The following is a 24,481-nucleotide window of genomic DNA, read 5'->3' as shown; positions in this document are numbered from 1 at the left end:
GCAAAGCCCTGCTGGATGTCCACCACCAAAGCATGCTGCTGCTGCTGGGGCAGGTGCTCCGATAGGTCCTGGATCTGCTTCGAGAGGGTCCGAGAATATTGTATCATATACAGCTGGTAAAAGACAATATGGGCGATCAGAATGGTGCCCTGAAACACCTTCCTACCCAGCACTTTCAGTGTCTGTGTTCCCGACCCAGAGGGGTGGAGGCATGGGTGCGAGAACGCTTAGCCTTCTTAAGGGCTGACTCCACCACAACCAATTGGTGTGGGAGTTGATGCTTCTCAAACCCCAAAGCTTGCTGGACCAAGTAAACCGCATCAGCCTTCCTGTTCACCGGAGGAACAGAGTTGGGGTTTTCCAAGATCTGAAGGATCTCCTTGAAGATCTCATGGACTGGAACAGTGACCACCTCCTTTAGGGCATCCACAAATTGGAGAACCTCCAGCATTTTTATGTCTGGCATCCTCTTCAGTTAGAAGTTGGAACGGAACAGTCTCGGCCATGGTCCGTACAAACCCCTCAAAGGTTAAGTCCTCAGCCAGGGACTGGTGCCACTCCTCTGGAGAATATGGGTCAGAGGGAAGGTCACCAGAGTCATCAGAAGAAAACTCGGAGGTATCATCCCCCCATGGGTCGTAAAGGGCGTCATCTCTGAGATCACCTGTAGACACCGATGGAGGGCCCCTTTGTAGGTCCAGTGGCTTGGATACCGAGGCCCCCAAAGTACCTGGAACCGGACCAGGTAACGCCTGCCGAGGAACCAAGGGCCTTGACGGTTCCATGGGCTTCAAAGGGCCTTCCTCCTTGGAGGACACAAAAACAGGGTTAGTACGAGGAGGAAGAGGCAACAGCAGCCGCTGGGGTATCAATAGACCCCTGGGCACTGGTAGCGTGGGGAGAATGCTGAGAAGGACATCAAGGCACTCCAGCAGTGGTTCCAACATTGAGGGCGCAGGCTCCAGCACAGGTAGGGGCAGGCAGTTTATTGCCTTCAGGGAAGTCCACCGAAGACAGGATGGATGGAGGAGGGAGAGGTCACCAGATCACTCTCAGACCAAGGGAGATCAGTGCCTGGAATCGGTGGGGAACGCATGGGACTCTTGGGTTTGATGGAGGGCAGTGCCTCCTCGCCACAGAGTCACTTCAGGGGCATCACAGCAGGCACCAGTGCCGACCTGAGCCTGGAACCGGGCTAAGATGGAGACCGATGACAATGTTTTCTGGACTTCCCATGATGCTTGGCCCGGTATTTCCCCAGTGCCAAGGAGGAAGAAGATGATCTAGAAGTCCTCAGCATGAAGAGACCGATGATGGCTGATCCCCGGCCCCCCTCTCCACCGAGGGCCCCGGTGGAGGGATGGACAGTGAAGGCTTGGTGTCCATTGGTTCCCCTCAGCCCTTTGGAGTCAATACCCCCAATGCCAGAGTCAAGGGTTCAGACTTCTTTGACCTGAAGAGCTTCTCCATTTTAACCAGGCGGGTGTGCCGGCCATTGGGGGGTCATCTGGTCGCAAAAACGACACCCCCGGATGTCGTGCGATGCCCCTAGGCACAGGATGCACACATTGTGTGGATTTATAAGAGACACGGTCCAAGGACACTGGGGGTTCAACAAAAACCCAATGCCATAGCAAAAAGACCCAGCGAGAGGTTGATGACTGGAGGGTTCCGAAGGAGAGACCACCAGGAACAGACTGTACAGAATGAGGAAAACTTACTGCGCTGCCTAACTAATTCAGCCGGGGGAATGGAGAAGGATATAGCATAGAAAAATCGATGAACTGACTGGGAAAAAGCTTTCCAACACAAAAAAAGTGGACGAGGTCCAAAACCATGATGACAGCTCTGCGGAAAAGAAGAGACTGAAGGACCTCATGTGAACGTGTGGATAGTGGCATGCTGGGCATGCTCAGTGTACCAAAGTTTCTAGAAAATCTGACATAAGTTTCCATGCCGGGCTCCATCTGATGATGTCACCCATGATGTCACTTGTGTGAGGACTACCATCCTGCTTGTCCTAGGAGAATTACATATATATTGAAGGTGGAAATTGTGCTACTATGCATTTGCTATAATAACATGAACTGTATTTACACAGCTTGGGTCAATACTGGGTTTTTTTTTGTTTTTTTTTAACTGTCCATCCCTTCATGAATGTGTTATGGTGCAGTGTAAAAGCATTGTTTAATGCCCATTTTAAAAGGCATTTTAATGGTGTTTTCATGAATAGTCCTTCTAAGTGTTCTAGAGAAAGAATAGATGGCTGACCATGGAGCATTTTTCTGTTTTCTACTCATCAATCTTTTGAACTATCAAATCAACAATTAGGGTTTTTGAAACAGCACCTAGTTGGCGGTTTTTAACTTCTGACTAATCCTTGAGTCAGGAACCGAGAGATTTTACAGCTTGGCAGTTGTATAAGGTCTCAATTCATGAATCAAAACTTTTCGAGAAGTCTTCTCAATGTAATTTAATTTTTATATCAACTAAAAAAAGGAAAATTAGTTTCTTACCTGATAATTTTCGTTCCTGTAGTACCAAGGATCAGTCCAGGACACCTGGGTTGTGACTCCGCACCAGTAGATGGAGACAGACTAAAACTTGTGGGTGGAGCCATATATGCCCCTGTGTCAGTCACAGCCCCTCAGACATACGTAATGTCAAAGTAGAACCCAACCAGAGAACTAAAACTAGCTAGAAACCACTAATAGACCGGGGAAAACACCCCTCCTGGAAACAGACTCTCCAACCGAGAGAGCTAAACAAGCGGAACAGAGTAAATCAAAACAAAGAGCGGACTCTCCATTACTTCAGTGCAGCACTGCGGGCGGGATCCTGGACTGATCCTTGGTACTACAGGAACGAAAATTATCAGGTAAGAAACTAATTTTCCTTTCCCTGTACGTACCAGGATCAGTCCAGGACACCTGGGATGTACCAGAGCTAAATTACCGAGGGTGGGAAGCAGAGAGTCCCGCTCGGAGTACCCTCTCTCCAAAACCCCCGGAATCGGTAGCCCGGACATCCAACCTGTAATGCCTGATAAAAGTATGCAATGACTTCCAGGTAGCCGCCCTGCAAATCTCTTGAGGCGATACCTGAGACGCCTCCGCCCAAGATGCCGCTTGCGCACGAGTTGAGTGAGCCCTCAGGCCCACGGGAAGTGGTTTTACCCGCACCAAGTATGCCGAACCGATGGCCTCCTTAAGCCACCGGGCGATCGTTGTGCGAGACGCTGCGGCCCCTTTCTTAGGACCAGAGAACAGGACGAACAGATGATCTGTGACCCGAAAAGGATTAGTGACCTCCAGATATCGGAGGAGGGATCTCCGCACGTCCAGCTTCCGCAATTCTCTCGCTTCCGGAACAGAGGACTCCCCGCCCGCCAAAGCGGGAAGCTCCACCGATTGGTTCATGTGAAAAGACGACACCACTTTCGGTAGAAAGGAAGGAACTGTGCGCAAAGAAACTCCGGAATCGGAGATACGCAAAAAGGGTTCCCTACAGGACAGGGCCTGCAACTCGGACACACGCCGTGCCGAGGCGATCGCTACCAAAAACGCCGTCTTAAGAGTGAGATCCTTGAGAGTCGCGCGTTTCAAGGGCTCAAAAGGCGCCGCGCATAGGGAGGAGAGAACCCAGTTGAGGTTCCAAGCCGGACAAGGGAGACGCAAGGGGGGACGAAGGTGCTTGGCACCCCGGAGGAAGCGAGCAATGTCCGGGTGGAGCGCCAGGGACGTACCACGGACCTTACCCCGCAAACAACCAAGTGCTGCCACTTGGACCCGAAGGGAACTGCACGCCAGACCTTTGGCCAAACCAGCCTGGAGGAACGCCAGAATGTCGGAGACGGAAGCCGAAGTGGGGTCCACCCCACGCTGCACGCACCATTCCTCAAAGACCACCCAGACACGGACATACGCCAGAGACGTCGACTGCTTCCTGGAACGCAGCAGCGTGGCCACCACCGCATCTGAGTAACCTTTCCTCTTCAGCCGACGTCTCTCAAAAGCCATGCCGCGAGACAGAAGTGATCCGCATCCTCCAAACAGACGGGGCCCTGACGGAGCAGGCCCGCCATTCCCTGAAACCGAAGGGGCGCCGCTACCGCCAGCTGGGCGAGGTCTGCGAACCACGGCCGGCGCGGCCACTGCGGTGCCACCAAGACCACCTTGGCCGGGTGCAACTCTATGCGCCGTAGAATCTTGCCGATCATCGGCTACGGGGGAAACACGTAGAGCAGCACATCCATTGGCCAGGGAAGCACCAACGCATCGACGCCTTCTGCCCCCCGTTCTCGACGTCGACTGTAAAATCGCGGGGCCTTCGCGTTGTGCCACGTGGCCATCAGATCCATGTGGGGCACCCCCCACGTTTTGCAAATGAGCAGAAAAGCTTCGTCCCCCAACTCCCACTCTCCGGGATCCAGACGATGACGGCTGAGAAAATCCGCCTGCACGTTGTCGACTCTCGCAATGTGAGACGCTGCTATGTTGCTGAGATGTAGCTCTGACCAGGCCATCAAGCGCTGAGCCTCCTCCGCCACCTGGGGGCTCCTTGTCCCGCCCTGGCGGTTGATGTATGCCACGGTGGTCGCATTGTCCGACAACACTCGAACTGCCTTCCCCCGCAGCAACGGCAGGAAGGCTTGCAGGGCCAGACGGACCGCTCTGGTCTCTAGGCGATTGATAGACCACTGGACTTGCGACACGGACCGAGCTCCCCAGGCAGACCGCTCCCCAACCGGAGAGGCTGGCATCCGTGGTCACCACTGTCCAGTTGGGCACCCGAAGAGAGACCCCAGATGACAGATGTTTGGGATCCAGCCACCAGAGCAGGCTGGACCTCGCGTGTCCCGTGAGTGGAAGCGGTAGGTGGAATTCCTCCGAGACCGGCTTCCAGCGGGATAGTAAGGATGACTGTAATGGTCGCAGATGAGCGAATGCCCAGGGAACCAGCGCCAGCGTTGAAGCCATAGACCCTAGGACCATAAGGTAGTCGCAGACCTGCGGCTGGCGGAGAGACAATAAGCGTCGTACTTGAGCTTGCAGTTTGGACACCCGTTCGTGCGACAGGAACACCTTGCCCTGCTTCGTGTCGAAAAGAGCTCCCAGATATTCCAAGGTCTGCGTGGGCGTCAGATGACTCTTGCTGTAGTTGACCACCCATCCTAGGGACTGCAGAAGGTGGAGGACCCTGGCTACCGCCATCCGACACTGCTCCTCGGACTTCGCCCGAATCAACCAATCGTCCAGGTAAGGATGGACCAGGAGACCTTCTCGGCGCAGCTGCGCCGCCACCATGACCATCACCTTCGTGAATGTATGTGGGGCCGTCGCGAGCCCGAACAGGAGCGCTCGGAACTGGTAATGCTGCCCTAGAACGCAGAACCGGAGGAAGCGTTGGAACGACGGATGAATGCCTATGTGAAGATAAGCCTCCGTGAGATCCAGGGAAGCCAGGAACTCGCCGGGCCTTACCGCGGCGATGACTGAACGAATCGTCTCCATTTTGAAGTGAGGAATCCGAAGGCATCGGTTTACCCCTTTGAGATCCAGAATGGGTCTGGACGTGCCGTCTTTCTTTGGGACGATGAAGTAGATGGAGTAATGGCCCGTGCCGTGTTGGCTGACCGGGACTGGGGAAATAGCTCCCAAGCCTTCTAAGCGTCGGATGGTGTCTAGCACCGCCGCCTTCTTCTCGGGAGCTTTGCACAGCGAGACCAGGAACTTGTCCGCTGGAGTGTGAGCAAAATCTAACGCGTAGCCGAGTCTTATCATCGTGAGGACCCACTGGTCCGACATTATACTGGCCCATCTCTCGTAAAATGACATCAACCGCGCCCCGACGTTGGGAACGACGTGCTGAGGCTGCGGCGGGAGATGGGCCGACCCCCTTTCATTGCGAAGACTTGGGCGCCGTGATCGCCAGGGCACCCCCTGGTCTACCGAAGCGCCTCCCTCGAAAGGACTGTTGTTGCCACTGCGGAGTACGGGAGGAGGAAGACCTATACGAGTGCCCGGACGACCTTTGAGGACGCGACTTCCTGGGACCACGAAAGCGGGATCTGGCCGAAAACGAAGACCGCGCTCTGGATCTATCCTCGGGAAGCTTGAAAGCCTTGTTTTCCCCCAGGGAAACCATTAAATCATCCAACTCCTTGCCAAACAGCAATTTTCCCTTGAATGGTAGTGTCCCGAGGTGAGCCTTGGAAGCACCATCCGCCGCCCAGTTGCGCAACCACAAGAGTCGGCGCGCCGAGACAGCCGCTACCATGGACCTAGCCGACGTGCGCAGCAGATCGTGAAGCGCATCAGCGCCATATGCTATTGCAGCTTCCAGACGATCCGCCTGCGCAGCCTCGCCTGCGGATAAATCCGCATTGGCTTGAAGAACCTGGGCCCAGCGCAGACTGGCCCGCATAGCGAAATTCGTGCAGATGGCGGCCCGCACTCCCAGCGCGGAAACCTCGAAAATCTTCTTGAGCTGCACTTCCAGCTTCCTGTCCTGAAGGTCCCGGAGGGCTGCCGCGCCCGTGACCGGAATGGTAGATCTCTTTGTTACCGCGGAGACCGCTGAGTCCACCTTGGGGAATCTGAGAAGGTCCAGCGCATCCTCCGGAAGCGGGTAAAGCTTGTCCATGGCCTTGCTGACCTTCAAACCTAACTCCGGGGTGTCCCATTCCCGGAACAGAATATCCGTCGAGGAGAAATGAAATGGGAAAGCCACTGCCGGACCCTTGAGACCTAACAGGACCGGATCCATGTTCGCCTCCTGACGGACTGCCACCGGAGGAGCCTCTATTCCCAGCTCCTGGAGAATGGCCGGAATCAGAGGGGCCAGTTCCTCCCTGCGGAACAGCCGGACCACCTTGGGATCATCTCCTTCCACTGCTTGAGACCCCTTTCCAGCGCCTGGCTGAGCGGATTCGTCCGCCTCCCCTCCGTCGGCCCCGTTCAGGGGCTCCTCAGGGGAATCAGAGTCCACCCCAGGGGAGGAATCGGAATCGGCTTCCTGTGGGACGCCACGAGGAAGCCGCGTACTTCGGGAAGGGCCCTGGGACCCCTCCGCGCTGTCCTTTGGCTTGCGTGACTTCTTCTCTGGGGGCGCCTTGCGGGTTCCCCCCCGGCCGCGCTTACTGCGCTTACACTTTAGGACTTTGCGCAGCAAAAGCGCAAAATCCTCAGAAAAGGACCCTGAGGCTGAAGAATCATCTTCTGAAACCCCCGGGGACCGAGGGTCCCCCGAGGGGACCCCCCCCTGCAGCTACCCGCTGAGGCGAAAGCGCAGGAGGCAGGCCCGAGGCTCCTGCCATTTCCCGCGCCATTTCACGGCCCGAGGCCAAAATGGCCGCCACTCCCGCGCTTATCGGGAAAAGGTCTTGGGGCCGCTCTGCCGAGCCCCCCCCCGCGCAGCGGTGATCGAGCACTGCGGGATCGAGCCCCCCGAGGCGCCCCGGACGACCCCTCTCCGCCCGGGATGCAGGCCGCACACAGGCCATCGCGGGAAAGCCGCGCGCGCGCTGAGCCGCAGGCCCTACAGGCCGAGCCACGAGGCATGCCGACGAACCGCGGCGAAGAGCGCAACGGGAGAAAATTAAATTTAATCGCAACCGGCCCCCCTGGCCTCCCCCCTGCCAGCGGCGCCCCCCCCCGGAGACTACACGGAGCGGTGACGCAAAGCAGCAGAGCCGAAGCAAGAGAGAGCCGAAAACAAAAGTAAACCTTTTTTTTTTTTTTTATACAAAAAACGCTTGTCGCTGTCCACGGTCCTGGAGCCCTAGTCCAGCAGGGGTGAGTGAACCGGGCTCCCCGGTGTCACCCCTGACGCTGCTACTGGGAAAGCCGGGTCCTCGACCCTAGCAGCGGCCTCAACCAGGGGGGGTAGTCCCCTCAGGACCTCACAACCCCCCTGGGAGGCAGGGCGGACGGGACCTCAGTGACAATTTAGCAAAAATCAAAAAATTCCAATTAAAACCACTAAACTGGCCTAAAACCAAGAAAAAAACAATGAACCGACCCTGACGGAGTACCAGAACCAGGGCAGGAAGGAGCTGTGACCGCACCTGCACCATCTATTGGAGACAGAGTAAGACTGAGGGGCTGTGACTGACACAGGGGCATATATGGCTCCACCCACAAGTTTTAGTCTGTCTCCATCTACTGGTGCGGAGTCACAACCCAGGTGTCCTGGACTGATCCTGGTACGTACAGGGAACACTGTTTCTTTAAGTGGCATTCCAATTTCACATGTTTTTAAACTAAGAAAAAAAAATTGAACTGCTCGACAACTGTGTTCTTCAGCTCAACATAAAATATTTAGAGGTAAATGGCTTAGGGAAAATAAATACACTTGCAATCCATAACCAAACGATAAAGCCCATGACATCCTTTTCTACAAGTGTCCAAGTTTGTTTTAATTTAACCCCCTTCCCAACTAATAATATCCACTCTTCCTGACATTGTGCAGTATTTACCATTTTCTTTTAAACCTAGTGGAAGCAGGTGACTACTAGCTACCCTTCTACCCTCCAGCCAACACAGTAGCTTCAAAATGGAGTGTGGAAATCCCCAAATGTTAGTTAATGTGACCCCAATTTAGCATTAAAAAAATTCTCATGACCCCCAGGAAATGACCAAAACAAATTAGCAGTGGTGTGGTACTCCTCAAACAATCTCTCTTCCTCACCCTCTCTGCACTCCAGCTAATTCTCTCTCTTGACTTCTATCCCTTCCAGAGGACCTCCCCCTTCTTCAGTGGACCCCCCTCTCTCAACCTCCACTCCTCTCACTTCCCCAGCCAATCCAGCCCTTTTTGCATCTCCCCGGCAGATCTTCTCTCACCCCAAGCCCTTATAATTGCCAGCTGATCCTGTCATTCCCTCCCTCTCATCCCCTCACCTCCCAGTGTCACCTCCATCCCACTGACCCTCTTTCACATTCCATCCAACTTATTCCCTTACCCTACACCTCCTCGCATACATCCCCCAGGTGATCTTCTGTCATTCCTCTCCCAACCCTCGACAGCCAATCCTGCTTCACCTTATCCAACACTCAAACTTCTCTTGCTTTTCACCCGCCATTTCTCCAAACATCTCCCTGGCCAGTCAATGGCAACATTTTCCTTTGAGTCCTGAGTCAAAGATAAACAACAACTGGTTGGAACAGAAGATAGGCAATATTTTACTCTTGGGTAGAATTCAGTGGTGTCTGAGAAGAAAGCAGCAGTGGCAATCTCCTCCTTTTCCCTCATGGCTGGTCCCAAGCTTGACTAATCTGCAAGTGGCAGCAGAATTACTAATGAAAGTCAGCAGGGGGCCTGTGAGCTAGAACAAGCTCACAGGGCCTGCAGTGGCCATGATCCCTCCTCATGCAGAGCTTTCTGTTACTGCAGAAACTCATGCAAAGGCAGTGCCAGTGCAGGGCTCGTGAGCATAAGTTCATTCACAGGCCTCATGCTGACTTCCACTATTAATGCTGCTGGCACCTGAAGAGTGCGGACATTTGAGGCATTTGTGACCTTAACTGGAGGTTTGGTGATCCTATTTAGGGTCTCAGCCCACAGTTTGGGAAGCCTTGTGATACACATTCAATTTCCCTCTGGATCTGAAACTAAAAATGAAGCCTATCATTTTCAAAATGCTTTCCCAGGCTCCAATTAATTTGCCTAAAATCATACATTCTCCAGTACTTCTGTTTTGCATACGTATTTCCATTATTAGGGCCCAGGAATTTACATAGTACTTCATATAACCACAGCCAAAATCAGGTATTTACAAAATTTCTTAATTCCCCATATAGTACTGCAAGCTCTTAGTTGATCTGTTTCATTTGGAGGTCAAGACAAACCGCGGAGTATTCTCAATATTTATATTCATTACCACAAACAGAAATAATTTTCACTCCTGTTCATAAAATGAAGTCATTGACAGCTATGGAAGCCCAAAAGATTTTAATTAAATATTTCCCAACAGATATTAAGCATGCTTCTACGTACATACTGAGAGATGGATGATGGTGGATTACTTTAAGTGTGGCTTTAAGAAGAAAAAACAAATAAAAGAACCTAGAAAACAAGTGGTGGAAACTCTGGATGTATATCTATCACATTAAGTGGCTTTTTATGAAAAACGATAGCTAAGATTTAGGAACAGGTTCATTTCTTTGTCTTGACTGGCACAGTTAAGGGTAAGTCCACAGAGTTATGTCTTCCCATGAAACTAAAAATGTCTATTTTGTGTTAACAATGTCAAATATTCTCTTGAAAGAAGGCAGAAAATTCAAGACTAAATTCTGTGACCTTTTATTTCCACGCCATAACTAAATGATGATTCAGTTTTGTTTGCCACATATGGTATGAAATTTGATAGGATGCAATAATACCAACTCAGAAATTAAACTGAATTAGATCAAGAAGATGATGACAAATTAAGCACGAGTCCTTGACCAGCACAACAATCCTCTTTTCATGTTATAGAAATGTAGAAAGGTTTTCAAATCCAATGGTTGAGCATCTTGTGATCCTGGTTTTATTTTTCTTCAAATTAAAGCAAATTATTATTTTCCTGTTGCATTTTGGAGATGGTAGGACAGATATTTTTAGCAGCACCAAACAGGATAATCCCCCACGTATTCTCTTTTCTGCAAAGCACAGCAGCAGCAGCAGCAGGATAATTCTCATGAAACAGAGTCAAGAGGTAAGGGTGACAGGAGAAGGGGGGCGGGGGACACAGAGAGGGGAAAAAAAACCCTACAAATAAAAACTCAATAGGACTGTGTGTCCACATAAGTTTGACTTAAAAATTTACTAGTGTACATGTTCTTCCACAGATATCATAATAAAATAATGTCTGAAATACAGCAGTAGCAGTCCACAAACATTTGCAACACTTTTACATGAGTATTCAGTAAACAATCAACATTAATAAATATTATTTGCCCTTCAAAAATCTGTTTCTGAAGGGGGGAAAAATAACAATCTACTGTATTTGGCTTGCACACCACTTTTAGTGCATTGGAAGGGTCTGGTTACATATTAAAACCTTGAAAATTCAGGGTGGAGGCTTGAATACCCAAACCTTATCTACATGTTTTACCTAGTAAACAAATACAAACATCATGGCTTTCTATTAAAATATTCAAATCATCCAAATAAGAATGTCCATGGTAGAAGGACTGCATTAAAATCCATTGCTTTGTTTCAATTTTGTATATCAAAATAAAATACTACCATTTATTATTTAAATTGATAGACTGTTCATGGCTGCTGCTCACTGAACTCAAGATACATTGCCAAAGTAAACCTATATTTTCAAAGTATGTGTAAAATTATATTTATACATATATATGTGCACGTCTATGTGGACAGCTCATGTCACCACATATTGTGTGCTCGAGTCTTTCATGAATCTTGTTGGGTCCTCTTCTGGGAGGCTTTTCCCTGAGTCATATACTTATTGGAAAGACTACCTAAAAATAATAAAAAAAAAACAAGAACATAGAAAAGAGAAGTTTAAGAAATGTCAAGAAATGTATTATGTTAGTCCAAAAAAGATATCACCTTAATATATTTCCATGCATTCAATTCGACTAATATGGAAACCATACTACTTTAAAGTAAGGAGAAAATATTCACTAGAAAAACAAGTTAAAAAAAATCTAAATGGCTTTGTAATAGGCAGATGATGCGAGAGATATATATTGAGTGAAATATGGTCTAGGTCAGTATTTAACATGAGAAATATTCATGTGTCTTTACATATCTAAAAGTCACTTTGTAAAACAGTCTTTCAAGTTGTTGCAATGCTTTCGGGGGCGGGGAAGATACAGAGTTCTCTGCTAATGCTATTAATAGGTTAGAACTAGGTGGATAACAGAAATACTGATTTGGTTATTCATATAAAGTAAATGGGATATGGGCTGTTTAATATGTAGGGGGAGGTAATGCGGAGTAGAGGGCTTTGAATAGGGAAGGGAGGGGAAATCTAATGGAAAATGTGTAGCTCTGTCATTGTATTTTTTATTATGTTATATTTCAGATGTAATGTATGTTGTGTAATTAATTGTTTTGCTGGTTAATAAAAAGATTTAAATATAAATAGTTGTCAACCATGGCAGAAATAGATTATGCTTTACTGCAGTGTTTCTCAACCTTTTCATGCCCAAGGCATACTTACATTAACAAAAAATGTTGGGCAGCACACCAACCTCCACAAAGCAGGCAGTGCCAGCATGGAAAGGAGTCGTATGGCCCCAAAAAGTACCAGGAAAGCACTGAAACCCTAACAGTCTCTTCCAATTTTTAAAATAAAGGGAATGAGGGGGTGAAGATACACTTGAACCCTTGTACTGAGGGCAGAGTCTGGGTGCTGGCCTGGATCTGAGCATCAGGTAGTGGTGATTTGTTTCCATGGCACACCTGACAAGTCTGAAGGCACACTGGTTGGGAAACACTGCTTTACTGAACTACCAGTAATGCTTTTTTCAGTCTTGCAAGTTATACTAAGGGGCCTATGCAATAAAACTCCTGCAAAACAAATTTTAGCTGGGCTTCAAAAAATTAATCAGCATGTTAAAAAGTTACTTACATGATAAAAAGGAGACTTAGGCTTGAATTCACTAAGTCGGAATATTTTATCACAGAAGGGGCCCAATATTGCAGGGGTTGGAAAAAGCCCATGAGACAAAAGAATGCGGCTGAGGCCTAATCAAAGGGGTAGATTTTTAAAAACAGCGCGATCGCGTACTTTTGTTTGTGCAGCAGGCGCAAACAAAAGTACGCTGGATTTTATAAGATACGCGCATAGCTGCGCGTATCCTCTAAAATCCTGGATCGGCGCGCGCAAGGCTGCCGATTATGGGCAGCCGGTGTGCGCCGAGCCGCGCAGCCTGCCTCCGTTCCCTCTGAGGCCGCTCCGAAATCGGAGCGGCCTCGGAGGGAACTCTCTTTCGCCCTCCCCTCACCTTCCTCTACCTAACCCCCCCTTACCTTTGTCCGTAGATTTACGCCTGCGAGAAGCAGACGTAAATCTGCTGGCGTGCCGTCCTCCAACCCGGGGGCTGGTCCGGAGGCCTGGACCACGCCCCCGGGCCGGCACCACGCCCCCGGTCCCGTCCCCGAAATGCAGCGTCATCGGGCCCTGCCCCCTGACACGCCCCCTTCCAAAAACCCCGGGACCTACGCGCGTCCCGGGGCTCTGCGCGCGCCGGCGGCCTATGGAAAATAGGCGCGCCAGGCCCTGCTCGCGTAAATCAGGGCGGATTTACGCGAGCAAGGCTTTCAAAATCCGCCCGAAAGTGCACTGGTGGCCCCCAATGCATGGGGTTGCCATCGCCTTAAAGGGCCACGCGGCCCAACATGGTTTCTCCCCCAAGAAGTAAAAAAATAAAAAGTCATGGGGGGTGGGGTCTTACTAGATCCCCTATCCCAGCGCCGCCATTTGAGATAGCACTGTAATAAAAAAAGTTAAAAATTAGATTAAAGGTGCCACATGACAATGACCCCCCTGGCCAACCCTCTCCTTATTGACTCAAACTCCTCCTAAGAGCCCCCCCTTTTCCATGTAAATAGGCTGGTAGTAGCCCCCCAACTCTTTAAAAATAATGTTGGCGAGCTAGTGGCCTCTCATCCTGGACCCCCCCTCCCCCACATCCCATTACCTTAAAATCTGCATTGGTGTTCAGGTTTAGGGCCCAGGGCACCCCCTAATCCTGGTTGGTGCGTTTTTCCAAAATGGCGTTGACTAGGCCTTGCCCTGTCATGTGACAGAGCAAGGTCTGGGGACCGGACTAAGGCCATGTGCAGACAAATTTCAAAACTCAGCTTTTTTAAAAAAAATGTATCTACTATGCATCCTGTTATCCTGGTGAATGCCTGACTTATCTCCCAATGCAACCATACAGCAAAACACGGTCTGTGTTGGGGGGGGGGGGGGGGGCTATTCATCCTTTGCTCTGAATGACTGAACTTGACTAAATACGGAGCAGTGCTTCAATATTTTACTTGTCTAATTTTTTTCGAGAGCAGATTGATATTGTGTCAGCAACACACTTTTTTGTACTTGGAATCTGTTGGCTTGTGCATCGCTGCTGTTTCTCTACTTGATTTTTGCATTTGCCATGAAAAAAGAGATATTACAGTATCTTACTTTGTACAGAAAGCAAATTTTAATTAGTTAATGCATTTTCTTTTCAGCTACCATGAACTTTCTTTGTAAAGTATACAATTTTGAAACTGTGCTGTGTTTATTAAAATGAAACAAAAAAGAAACTGCAAAAACAAAACCAAAATGTGTATGTATGTTTTTGTGGAAGCAACTACATGCATCTCTACAAAAACATTCAAGACTGTGGATCGCTCTATCACTACAGTTTTTTTTCAATGAATACTGCTTGCAAAATAAATTGCTTCTATATTTGTACGCCAACGAATGTCGGTATATAAAAGCAAATAAATAAATAAATAAATAAATATGGTCTTCTAAACACCAAACACAAGAAAGTACAAACTCTGGGTATACTGTTTGAGTCTAAGATGGAAGGTAAAGCACAGGTGTCCTTGGAAAGTTGAGAATGTTATGGAAACCACATCTTTGTTTCAGTATAAATGAGTTTATTCACTTATTGTATCACACGTAGATTACTGTAATGGGTTGTTTGTGGGGTTACCATAAAGGTTACTGTGTAGACTTCAAGTTGCGCAAAATGTGGTAACAAGAACACTATTGAACTATTCTAGAAGAACTTCAGTCAAAATGATGCTCTCTATAGAAGCACAAGCAAAGTTTAAGGTACTTACAATGGTGTTTAAAGTGTTGAGTGGAGTGTGGGTCTTATTTGTGCAATAAGTGGGAATGGTTCGATCTGAGCAGAAGTTTGTACGCTAACCAGGGAGCCTTCATTTAAATTCTGACATTCAACATAGTATGAAGTGGGTTAATTAGATCAAAGGCCTTCTCAGTGTTGGCACCTACATTTTAGAATAGACTACCTACCACTGGATATTCAACAGGAACTGGATTATTTGAAGTTTCATAAAAAGTTGAAGACAGAGAGGCAGATTTTAAAAGACGTGTGGGCGTCCATGTGTGCGCGGTTCCCGGTACACGCACAGGGATGTGCTGATTTTATAACATGCGCGCAGTGGCACGCGCGTGTTATAAAATCGGGTGGCCACACGCGCATGTGTGGGCGATGCGTGCAAAGGGGGGGGGGATTTTTCGCTAATTATGCACGGCGACGGAATGGGCCTTCCCCAGTTCCCTATCCCAACTAAACTCCCTCCCTCTTCCCCTCTCCTCCCCACTCCCCACTCCCTAAACCTCTAAACCCTTCCTATCTATCCTTTTTTTGTTTTTGAACTTACTTCAGGGCCGGAGCTGAAGTAAGTTGCGTGCGCTGGCCAGCTGCCGGCACGCGAGTCATCAGGACATTGTACAGTGGCGCTGTCCTGGCCCACCCCTACCCGCCTCTTCGGAGAGGCCTGGCACTTGTGCGCATACCAGGGTTTACGTGCGTGGCCGGGCCCTTTTTAAAATGCGCGCAAGGCCCGGTCACGCGAGTAAACTCCCAATTTTACGCGCTCAGGCCTTTTAAAATCCGGGCTATAGCTGTTTTCAAGGGTGAAGTGGGAGTGGAAGTGGGAATAGAAGTGGCTGGAGTTTTGATGATTAAATAAAGCACTAGGTGGTTTTGTAAATTTATTTTAATTTTAATTTGTATTGTATTTATTTTATATTATAACTATATGTGTAGGTTTATTGACTTGAACCAGTTTGATTGGTCTTAGGACCAAAAGATGGTATATAAAAAATTTGAAATAAGTAAAAGACAGTGGGGTATATTCAATGGTGTGGCTGTCCACTGAATATCCTGGCAAAATTAGCTGGATACATTTATCCAGCTAACTTTGTTGACAGGATTTATATATTTCTTTTAAAGTCCTGATTTTCTTTATGCTGAGATCTAAAATGCACAGTACTGCTATACAGACCATTTTTGTTGAAGAGATTTCTGGATAATAAAACTGCTACTTTCATTTAAATTTGAACTCTGGTCTAGTATTTATAGAAATGAGGAAAAAGAAGTTACCACACCTGACTGGGGACTCAAAAATATTTTTCCTCTCTGCTTCTTTTTTTCTTCATGTAGAGGCATTACCTGTGAAAGGATAAACATTATTAAACATGAAAAAAGTTCATAAATGAAAACCATAACAGACTTGAGAATTCTGGGTTTAGGGCTTGCCCAATGACTGTGTCAGTCCAGCTACTTGAGCTGCATGGACAAGGGAATGCTTTGAAAGCATGGGTGGGGAGGAGTTCCAGCCACTGCAGAACAAGGATACTCAAAGAACTAGCTCAAGGATACACCTGTGCCTTGTTCTAGAGGGAAGTGTGATGCAGAGGAGTGTGTGGCTGAGTTAAATGGGAAGTGATATGGAGGGGGAGGTGTGGACAGACGTAACCGAGCTGGAAGTCTCCAAAAATCAGGAGGAAGCTGCCAGGACCAAAATAATAATTAGGTTAGCTGACTCAATTTTCAAATTAGATGATACTCCCAAATAATTCTAGACATTTTGGACCAGATGGACTGAACGCTTTTCCCACAGCCATAAAACAGGAATGATCTTTTTGTACATCTGACCATTTGTTTAAAAGATAATTAGGAGATAAGCAATTGAAAAGATGAGAAAAACATTTAGAAGTTGATATTCAAAAGGTATGTCCAGATAATTTAGAAGTTAGCTGGAAAAAAATTTGCCATTTCAGCTTTGTCCCCTTGCTATCTGGCTAAATTTTGTCTTGGCAAAATTTAAATAGACAAGGCAGCCCTAGGGGTGGTCCAGAGGCAGGGTTAAACCTTAGCCAGTCAGTGGTGATAGCCAGTGCTGGCCAGCCAAAGTTACTTGGCTAAATCTGATTGACCACACAGCAGTAAAGAGACTTGTCTTGGTAGGTCCTGTTCCTTCCTCCTGACCCACATCACAGACTGAAAGTGTCCTGTAGCTGATGCTCCCTCCCTCCCAGCGGATTAAAAACAATCTTTTGTGGAGGAAGGAGGGGAAAGTGAAGCCTCCTTTCTCCTGTCTGGATTTAGATAAAATATATATATTCTGGGGGACTAATGCCCCATTTGTCCTTTCCTCTGCCTGGCTCAATTTTAAAAAAATATAGTGGCTACAGAAAGTCTATACCCTCTTGAATATTTTTTTACATTTTCTTGTGTTAGTGCATCTTACTTGCATATATTTAAATGAGGATGTTTTTCCATTCATCAACATATATATATATATTCTATGAAGCTGATTCTCCCTTCTTCCCTACTTCCCCATGGTCCACCAGATTAAAAAAAAAAACAAAACAACTTTCTGACAGGGAACCAATGCCTCTCTTCCTCTCTGTCGAAGTTTAAAAACCTGGCCAGAAGAGGGATTCTTCCTCCTTCCCTCCCTCTGCACTATTTTGAAAAATAAAGTACCACAAGCCTCTCCTCTCCCTCCTAGTCATCTTCTGACCAAAAAAGGATAGTGCTGGCTGGGAATCCTTCTATACCTAGCTGGCACTATCCTTTTATGGTTAAAGATGATAGAGGGTTAGGAGGAGCCTGGGGTATTTTCAGAACAAAGCAGGAGGGATGGCCAGCTTTAAAAAACAAAACAAAACAAAAAAAAAAAACCCAAACCAAAAGAAAACCTTTGGAATAGCAGGAGGGAGGGAGAAAGAGAGAATCCCCCTCACACAGATCATCAAAAAAACATCCAGAAGGAAGCACTGGCTCTTGGTACACTTTTAATTTCCCTGAAAGAGGGAAGGGTGCCTGGAGGTTTTTTTTTTTTTAAATCAAGTGGGGAGGAGGAAAGGAGAGAACAAAAGAGGTGGCCACAACTGGGGGTTCATTTTGACATGGGTGGGATCCCTAGGAAGTGTTATTTTTTTCTTAGCCATTTAACCAGGGAATCATTGTGTTTTTGAATATAAATCTAGTACTATGCTTTCCCATTCTCTGCCCTTCAGCGAGGGCATATGTGGACCAACTGGAAAGCAGATGTGAAATATATAGCTTTCTCTATAGTGGTCCTAGGCTGTATCTTAACTTTCCAGTTGTTTGGTTTGTATTGAAAACATCTGTAAGCAATAGAATCTGCTGTTTTTATTCACACATATATTTCTTAAATTCTTCATATATATATATATATGTGTATATGTGTGTATATATATAAATATATATACATACACACAGATAGAGAATGACAAAAGATCAGGCAATATGTATATTATGTAAAATGCTCAATTAACAAACAGAAAAATCCCACCTGGATGAAAGAAGTAACACTGGTGTATGCTATATGTTGTCGTATAAAAACAAATCTTATTAATATATAATCCAAAAAAGGTTAAAATGAATGAGCACCTATACGATTAAATCCCTAATATAGAACAAATATATTCATACATGGGTAATCATATAGAACACACGTAAACGCTGATTGCTACCTACAGAACAGGTTACATCATAGCACTGGAGTGTGAATCGAAGTGTTTGCATGATAAAAGAACAATAGTTCTATATCTATATAATGTCTTATATAATTAAGTCAGTCCTAAGTATGATAAGCTCATGAATACATTAAATATGTTCATAAACAGGTTCAGAATTGAAAAAAGAAAATTGGTTCTTACCTGATGATTTTCATTCCTGTGATACCACGGGATCAGTCCAGACTCCTGGGTTTTGCCTCCCCACCAGCAGATGGAGACAGAGAAAGTTGTGACAGGCTCTGCCATATATACCTGGGTGCCACCCACAGTCTGCCAGTATTACTCAGTAACAAAGGAGTATGGATCAACAAACTAACTATATACAGGAACCATAAACAGAACCAGATCACTAACCCCAAGCGTGACCCGAACCCCCTAAATTGGGAAAACCAAGAACGATCTGCAGATCAGCATAAATCAAACAATAACGCACGGACTCTCCATTATGTCCATGCATTAACTGACGCAGATTCCACCGAGGGTAGGATTCTGGACTGATCCATGGTACTACAGGAACGAAAATTATCAGGTAAGAACCAATTTTCTTTTCCCTGTACGTACCCGGATCAGTCCAGACTCCTGGGATGTACCAGAGCTTACTTACCGGGGATGGGTTCCGGAGAGGCCCGAACGCAGCACGCCTGCACCGAAACCGTCCACATCCGGCGCCTGCACGTCTAGACGATAATGTTTTGCAAAGGTATGCAATGTCGTCCATGTGGCCGCTCGGCAAATTTCCCGTGGAGAAATTAGTTGGCATTCCGCCCAGGAAGCTGCCTGCGCTCTTGTCGAATGTGCCCGAATCCCTACAGGCAAGGGCTTACCATGCAGTAAATACGCGGAGTGTATCGCCTCCTTGAGCCACCGGGCAATCGTGGTCTTGGATGCCATGTTACCTCTCTTCGGACCACTCCACAGAACAAAGAGATGGTCCGAGACCCGAAAGCTATTAGTTACTTCAAGATAACACAACAACGCCCGGCGAACATCCAACTTCCGTAAATCCTTGGAAAACGGATCCGACCTATCCAGGGTGGAAAAAGACGGAAGCTCCACAGACTGATTCAAATGAAAAGCGGAAACCACTTTCGATAGAAAGGAAGGAACTGTTCGCAGGGGCACCCCAGAGTCCGAAATCCGCAAGAATGGCTCCCTGCATGATAAGGCTTGCAGCTCAGACACCCTCTGAGTGGAGGAAATCGCCACCAAAAACACTACTTTCAATGTGAGGTCTTTTAACATAGCTCTCCGCAAGGGCTCATAAGGGGCCGAACACAAAGACCTAAGGACCAAATTAAGATTCCAGGAAGAACATGGCGAATTCACCGGCGGCCGTAAATGCTTCACGCCCCGTAAAAAACAAGAAACATCAGCATGTGCGGCTAAGGCTGTCCCTTGAATGGGACCACGCAGAGATCCCAGAGCCGCCACCTGAACCTTTAAGGAACTACAGGACAGACCTTTAGCTAAACCTGCTTGTAGGAAAGCCAAGATGTCAGGAATGGAAGCCCGCGTGCGTACAGTCCCCCGGTCTACACACCAGGACTCAAATATCTTCCACAAGCGCACATAGGAGAGAGAGGTCGAAGTCTTCTGCGAACGTAACAAAGTGGTTACCACTGCGTCTGAATAACCTTTGTCTTTTAGACGCCGCCTCTCAAAAGCCAAGCCGCTAGACAGAAGCGATCGACCTGGTCGAAACAGACGGGTCCCTGATGAAGAAGGTTCGAAAGAGACGGAAACCTCAGAGGCCCTTCCACAGCCAGGTTGACTAGATCCGCAAATCACGGCCGACGCGGCCACTCGGGAGCCACTAAGATCACGTCATTCGGATGACCCTGAATGGGAAAAGCCCGAGCCCTCGGACAAAGGGCTGCCAGTACCGGATCCCCCTTCTTTGAGGAAGTGACGACAGCTGGCGCAACAGGAGCCGGCGGGTCCGGCGGAGGATCGAGGTCCAACCCCTGAATGATTTGCGGGATTAGGTCATCCAGCTCTTCCCGCTGGAAGAGGCGCAGCGTGCGTGGATCCTCTCCCTCTGCAGTGGAGTCCCCTTGTCCCGAAGCTGCAGGGTCCGACCCAGGGGAAACTGGGGCCGACCCAGTTCCCCCCGAGCCCACAGGGAGCCGGGTGTGGACGGGGAGCTGTGAGGCCCCCACGCCCGCCGGAGCGGGGGTGGGCCGTATAGAGGGATGAAGGTCGCGGCAGCTTGGGTGGTGGCGGTTCCGCGGGAGCAGCCAGATCCTGCAGGTAAGCTGTGTGCATCAGGCGGATGAACTCCGGGGAAAACCCCCGTCCCCCAGCGCTGCCTGAGCTCCTTCAGGACGCAGCGCATGCAAAATGGCCGCCGTTCCCGCCAGGAATGGGGGAGGGGCCGGCCCACGCCGCCCGGGCAAGGCTGCCAGAGGGGAAAAACGAGTGAGGGGCCGAGACGTACCTTCCCCCCCGGGGAGGCACCGAGCGCAGATCCCCTCCCTCGAGACGCGCGATCCAGGCTCGCCGCAGGCCGAGCAATGCGCCGGCCGCGGCATCGAGATCGGGAGAAAAAAAAAAAACAAAAACAGTCCCCGGCAGCCAAAAACACCCTGGTAACCTCGGGGGGGGGGGGGGGCCGCGATACGGAGCGCCGCTGCGGGGGGGGGGGGCCCGATGGCCTGCACTACCCGCCGAAGAACAAAGCGGCGCCGCGGGGGGGCCTTCCTGGCCGCACAACCCGCTGAAAGCGATCACCCTGCTCCCCGCTGCAGCCCACGTGGAGACGCAAAATGGCCGCGGGAGAGGGCGAAGACGCTGGGAGGCCGGTTCCACCGGCAGCCGCGTCCAACCTAGCTGCAAAAGAAAAATAACAGCAGAAAAAGAAACGCCACTTACCCCGGTGAAGCAACAACTAGCGCTGGGACAGGAGAAATAGAGACAGAGAAGCACAACAAGGAAGCCACGCCTCCCCAATTAAGTAATTAACTTTGGTTTGTTTGTTTTTTAAATGAAGCACAACTTGATCCAAACAAATAAAGCTAACAAAAAGCAGAGAATAAAGCCCCTAACAAGGGAAGCAAAAGAAAGAAGGTTATAGGCAATCGGGAGCAAGCCCAGATTCCCCTACTCGCATCTGCTGGAGTCAGAAGATACTGAACTCCTGCAGAGGGGGTAGTAGTACTTATGGTGACGCCCCCTCAGAGTTTTGGGCTAACTCCATCTGCTGGATTGGGGACATAACCCACGGTCTGGACTGATCCTGGTACGTACAGGGAATATTTATTTATTATTTATTTAAAAACTTTTCTATAGCGTCGTTAAGTTAGATAACCATCACAACGGTTTACAGCAAGGCACGCTAATGAAAATGTGAATGGTATAGATTACAAATTAATCATGTGCCATCACAGTGCGGTAACAATTCATTTTAAAAAAACTATGTGTGTAAATTAGGCTTGTCTGTTGGGATCATATTAGGCGGTTTGAATTTAACATTAATGTGCATTTGTAGCTTACAAGTAACTACTTTTAGTTTGGTGCGTCCTTATCAGTCAACTGTTTTTTTCCTTCTCTTTATCTTTATAAAAAGCTTGTTTAAAAAGCCAGGTTTTCAGATTGGTTTTGAATATTTTGAAATTACTCTGCAGCCTTAGTTCGAGTGGCATGATGTTCCATAGCACGGGGCCTGCCAGTGAAAGTACTCTCTCCCTAACTTGCGTGAGGCGTGCTGTTTTGACAGAGGGGACCGTTAGTAGAGCCTTATTAGCAGATCTTAGGTTTCTTTGCGGGACATGTACGCGCAGTGCAGTGTTGAGCCATTCATCTTTTTCATTGTGGATTAGTTTGTGTATTATGCATAATGCCTTATATTGAATCCTTTGTTCAATTGGGAGCCAGTGTAAATCAGCGAGCATCCATGTAATGTGTTCATTCTTTTTTTTACCAGTCAAAATTCTAGCAGCCGAGTTTTGTAATATTTGTAGTGGCCGGATTGTAGATTGTGGTAGTCCTAAAAGTAGTGAGTTGCAGTAGTCTGAAAATTGTAATGTATATCCTGGGTATGATGTCAGGATATACATTACATTATTTTACCATGAAAACACTTCTTTGAGTCACACTCCAATGCTATGATGCAACATATTCAATATTTATTTATTTATTTATAACTTATATACCGACATTCAAATGAATATATCATCGGTTCACATATAACTGGGGAGCCAAAAAACTAGTTGGGAGAAAGGAAGGATAAAGTTACATTTAACAGGGATTCGTAAGGAACGGGGAGAGAATGAGGAACGGTCTAAGGGATCAATAGATTTGTATAGGTAGCAATCAGTGTTTAAGTATGTTCTATATGATTACCCATGTATGAATATATTTCGCCATATTAGGAATTTAATTGTATAGGTGCTCATTCATTTTAACCTTTTTTGGATTATATGTTAATAAAGATTTGTTTTTATACAACAACATATAGCAAACACCAGTACTCCTCCTTTCACCCAGGTCGGATTTTTCTGTTTATATATATATATATATATATATATAATTTCAAAATAAAGTGCAAATAGTTTCTTAGTAACATTACATTAATCTTTTAAAAAATAATATGGTTTGGTTAGAAGAATATCTAGTCACGATGCTTTAAAAAATAAAACACATGCATCTGAAAAGAACTATTACAATCAAAAAAGTAATGGCTAAATTTTCAAAGCCCTACGTGTGCAAATACTGGGAGATATGCGCGTGGCTGGGCCACGCGCACGCCGAGTGCATTTTAAAAATGGTTTGGCCAAGCATGTATCTCCCGGTACACTCAGACGTGCTGGGCTGGTCAAAAGGGGCAGGCCGGGGGCAGAGTCTGGTCGTACAGCGGCCATTATGCCCTATCACGGGAAAGCCCGCACTGGCAGCTGGCCGGCTCGGGGAACTTACTTCATCAGCACATCTTTAAAAATCCACCTTTAGGGCATCATTTATAAAAAAAAATATCTTTATCGTGAGCATAACTTCTGATACAATTTTGTCTTGTGACATGTATCTAAGATGCAACAATTTATTTTCAATTTTTTTGTTGATATTTCATGGATGACTAGGGCTCCTGATCAGAGGGTTGACAATGAAACCACCTAAACAGACACTATTAAGGTGTGGACGATGTCCATTTTCTGACCTGAAGACCATTGTGAGTTATAAAACACAAATAAAAGAAAATTACATATTGCAACTAATGTATTTGGAATACCAATTTTATAATCAGTAACAAAACAAAAAATCTTTTCTATCATTGGTTAATATTGACCTGCTTTAATGTTTACTTTAAGACTTTAATTGTTTTTAGCACAGCTAACTGCTTCCAACCATGTAAATACTTAGAAGCTAAAACAAAATTGAAAAACCCATCCTGAACCTGATAGCCACACAAATAAATTCAGTTTTGATCTAGTTGTAGTCTTTCCATTTTTGTGTGGAGCACATTTTATATGTTTCCAGTTTTAATTTTATTTATTTATTTATAGCAAAATTGCTTACCTTGTAATAGGTGTTATCCCAGGACAGCAGGATGTAGTCCTCACATATGGGTGACGTCATTGATGGAGCCCTATTGCGGAAAACTTTCTGTCAAAGTTTCTAGAAACATTTGACTGGCACTCTGAGCCCACTGAGCATGCCCAGCATGCCATGATATTCTCTGCCACAGGGGTATCCCTTCAGTCTCGTATGTAGCAATAAGCTTAGCAAAAATAAAATAATAAAACGTATCGGACCCAACTCCGCGGGGTGGCGGGTGGGTTTCGTGAGGACTACATCCTGCTGTCCTGGGATAACACCTATTACAAGGTAAGCAATTTTGCTTTATCCCAGGACAAGCAGGATGCTAGTCCTCACATATGGGTGATTAGCAAGCTAGAGGCTGAGTCATTTTGTAGTGAAGCAACACTGAAGTACTGTTGGTGAAAA

The 24,481-nt window shown here is 47.3% G+C and overlaps 1 protein-coding gene across 8 annotated transcripts in view; it reads right to left on the bottom strand.

Annotated features, from left to right (window-relative positions):
- Positions 1-9,937: 9,937 nt before the first annotated feature.
- TUT7 (terminal uridylyl transferase 7) overlaps positions 9,938-24,481 on the bottom strand; it is a 575,072-nt gene continuing 560,528 nt past the window's right edge. For all 8 annotated transcript variants that reach the window (XM_029617137.1, XM_029617096.1, XM_029617130.1 and 5 more), the window contains 2 exons: positions 16,097-16,160; positions 9,938-11,471 (listed from right to left, as the gene is read on the bottom strand). In XM_029617137.1, the coding sequence (XP_029472997.1) occupies positions 11,404-11,471; positions 16,097-16,160 (132 nt within the window). In that variant the 3' untranslated portion in view covers positions 9,938-11,403. The remainder of the gene's footprint in view (positions 11,472-16,096; positions 16,161-24,481) is intronic.

The sequence above is a fragment of the Rhinatrema bivittatum genome, chromosome 1 (genome assembly GCF_901001135.1).
Source record: "Rhinatrema bivittatum chromosome 1, aRhiBiv1.1, whole genome shotgun sequence".
In the NCBI taxonomy this organism is placed as follows: Eukaryota; Metazoa; Chordata; class Amphibia; order Gymnophiona; family Rhinatrematidae; genus Rhinatrema; species Rhinatrema bivittatum.
Note: the sequence above shows the minus strand (reverse complement) of the source record. Positions and strands in the feature narration are given on the sequence as shown.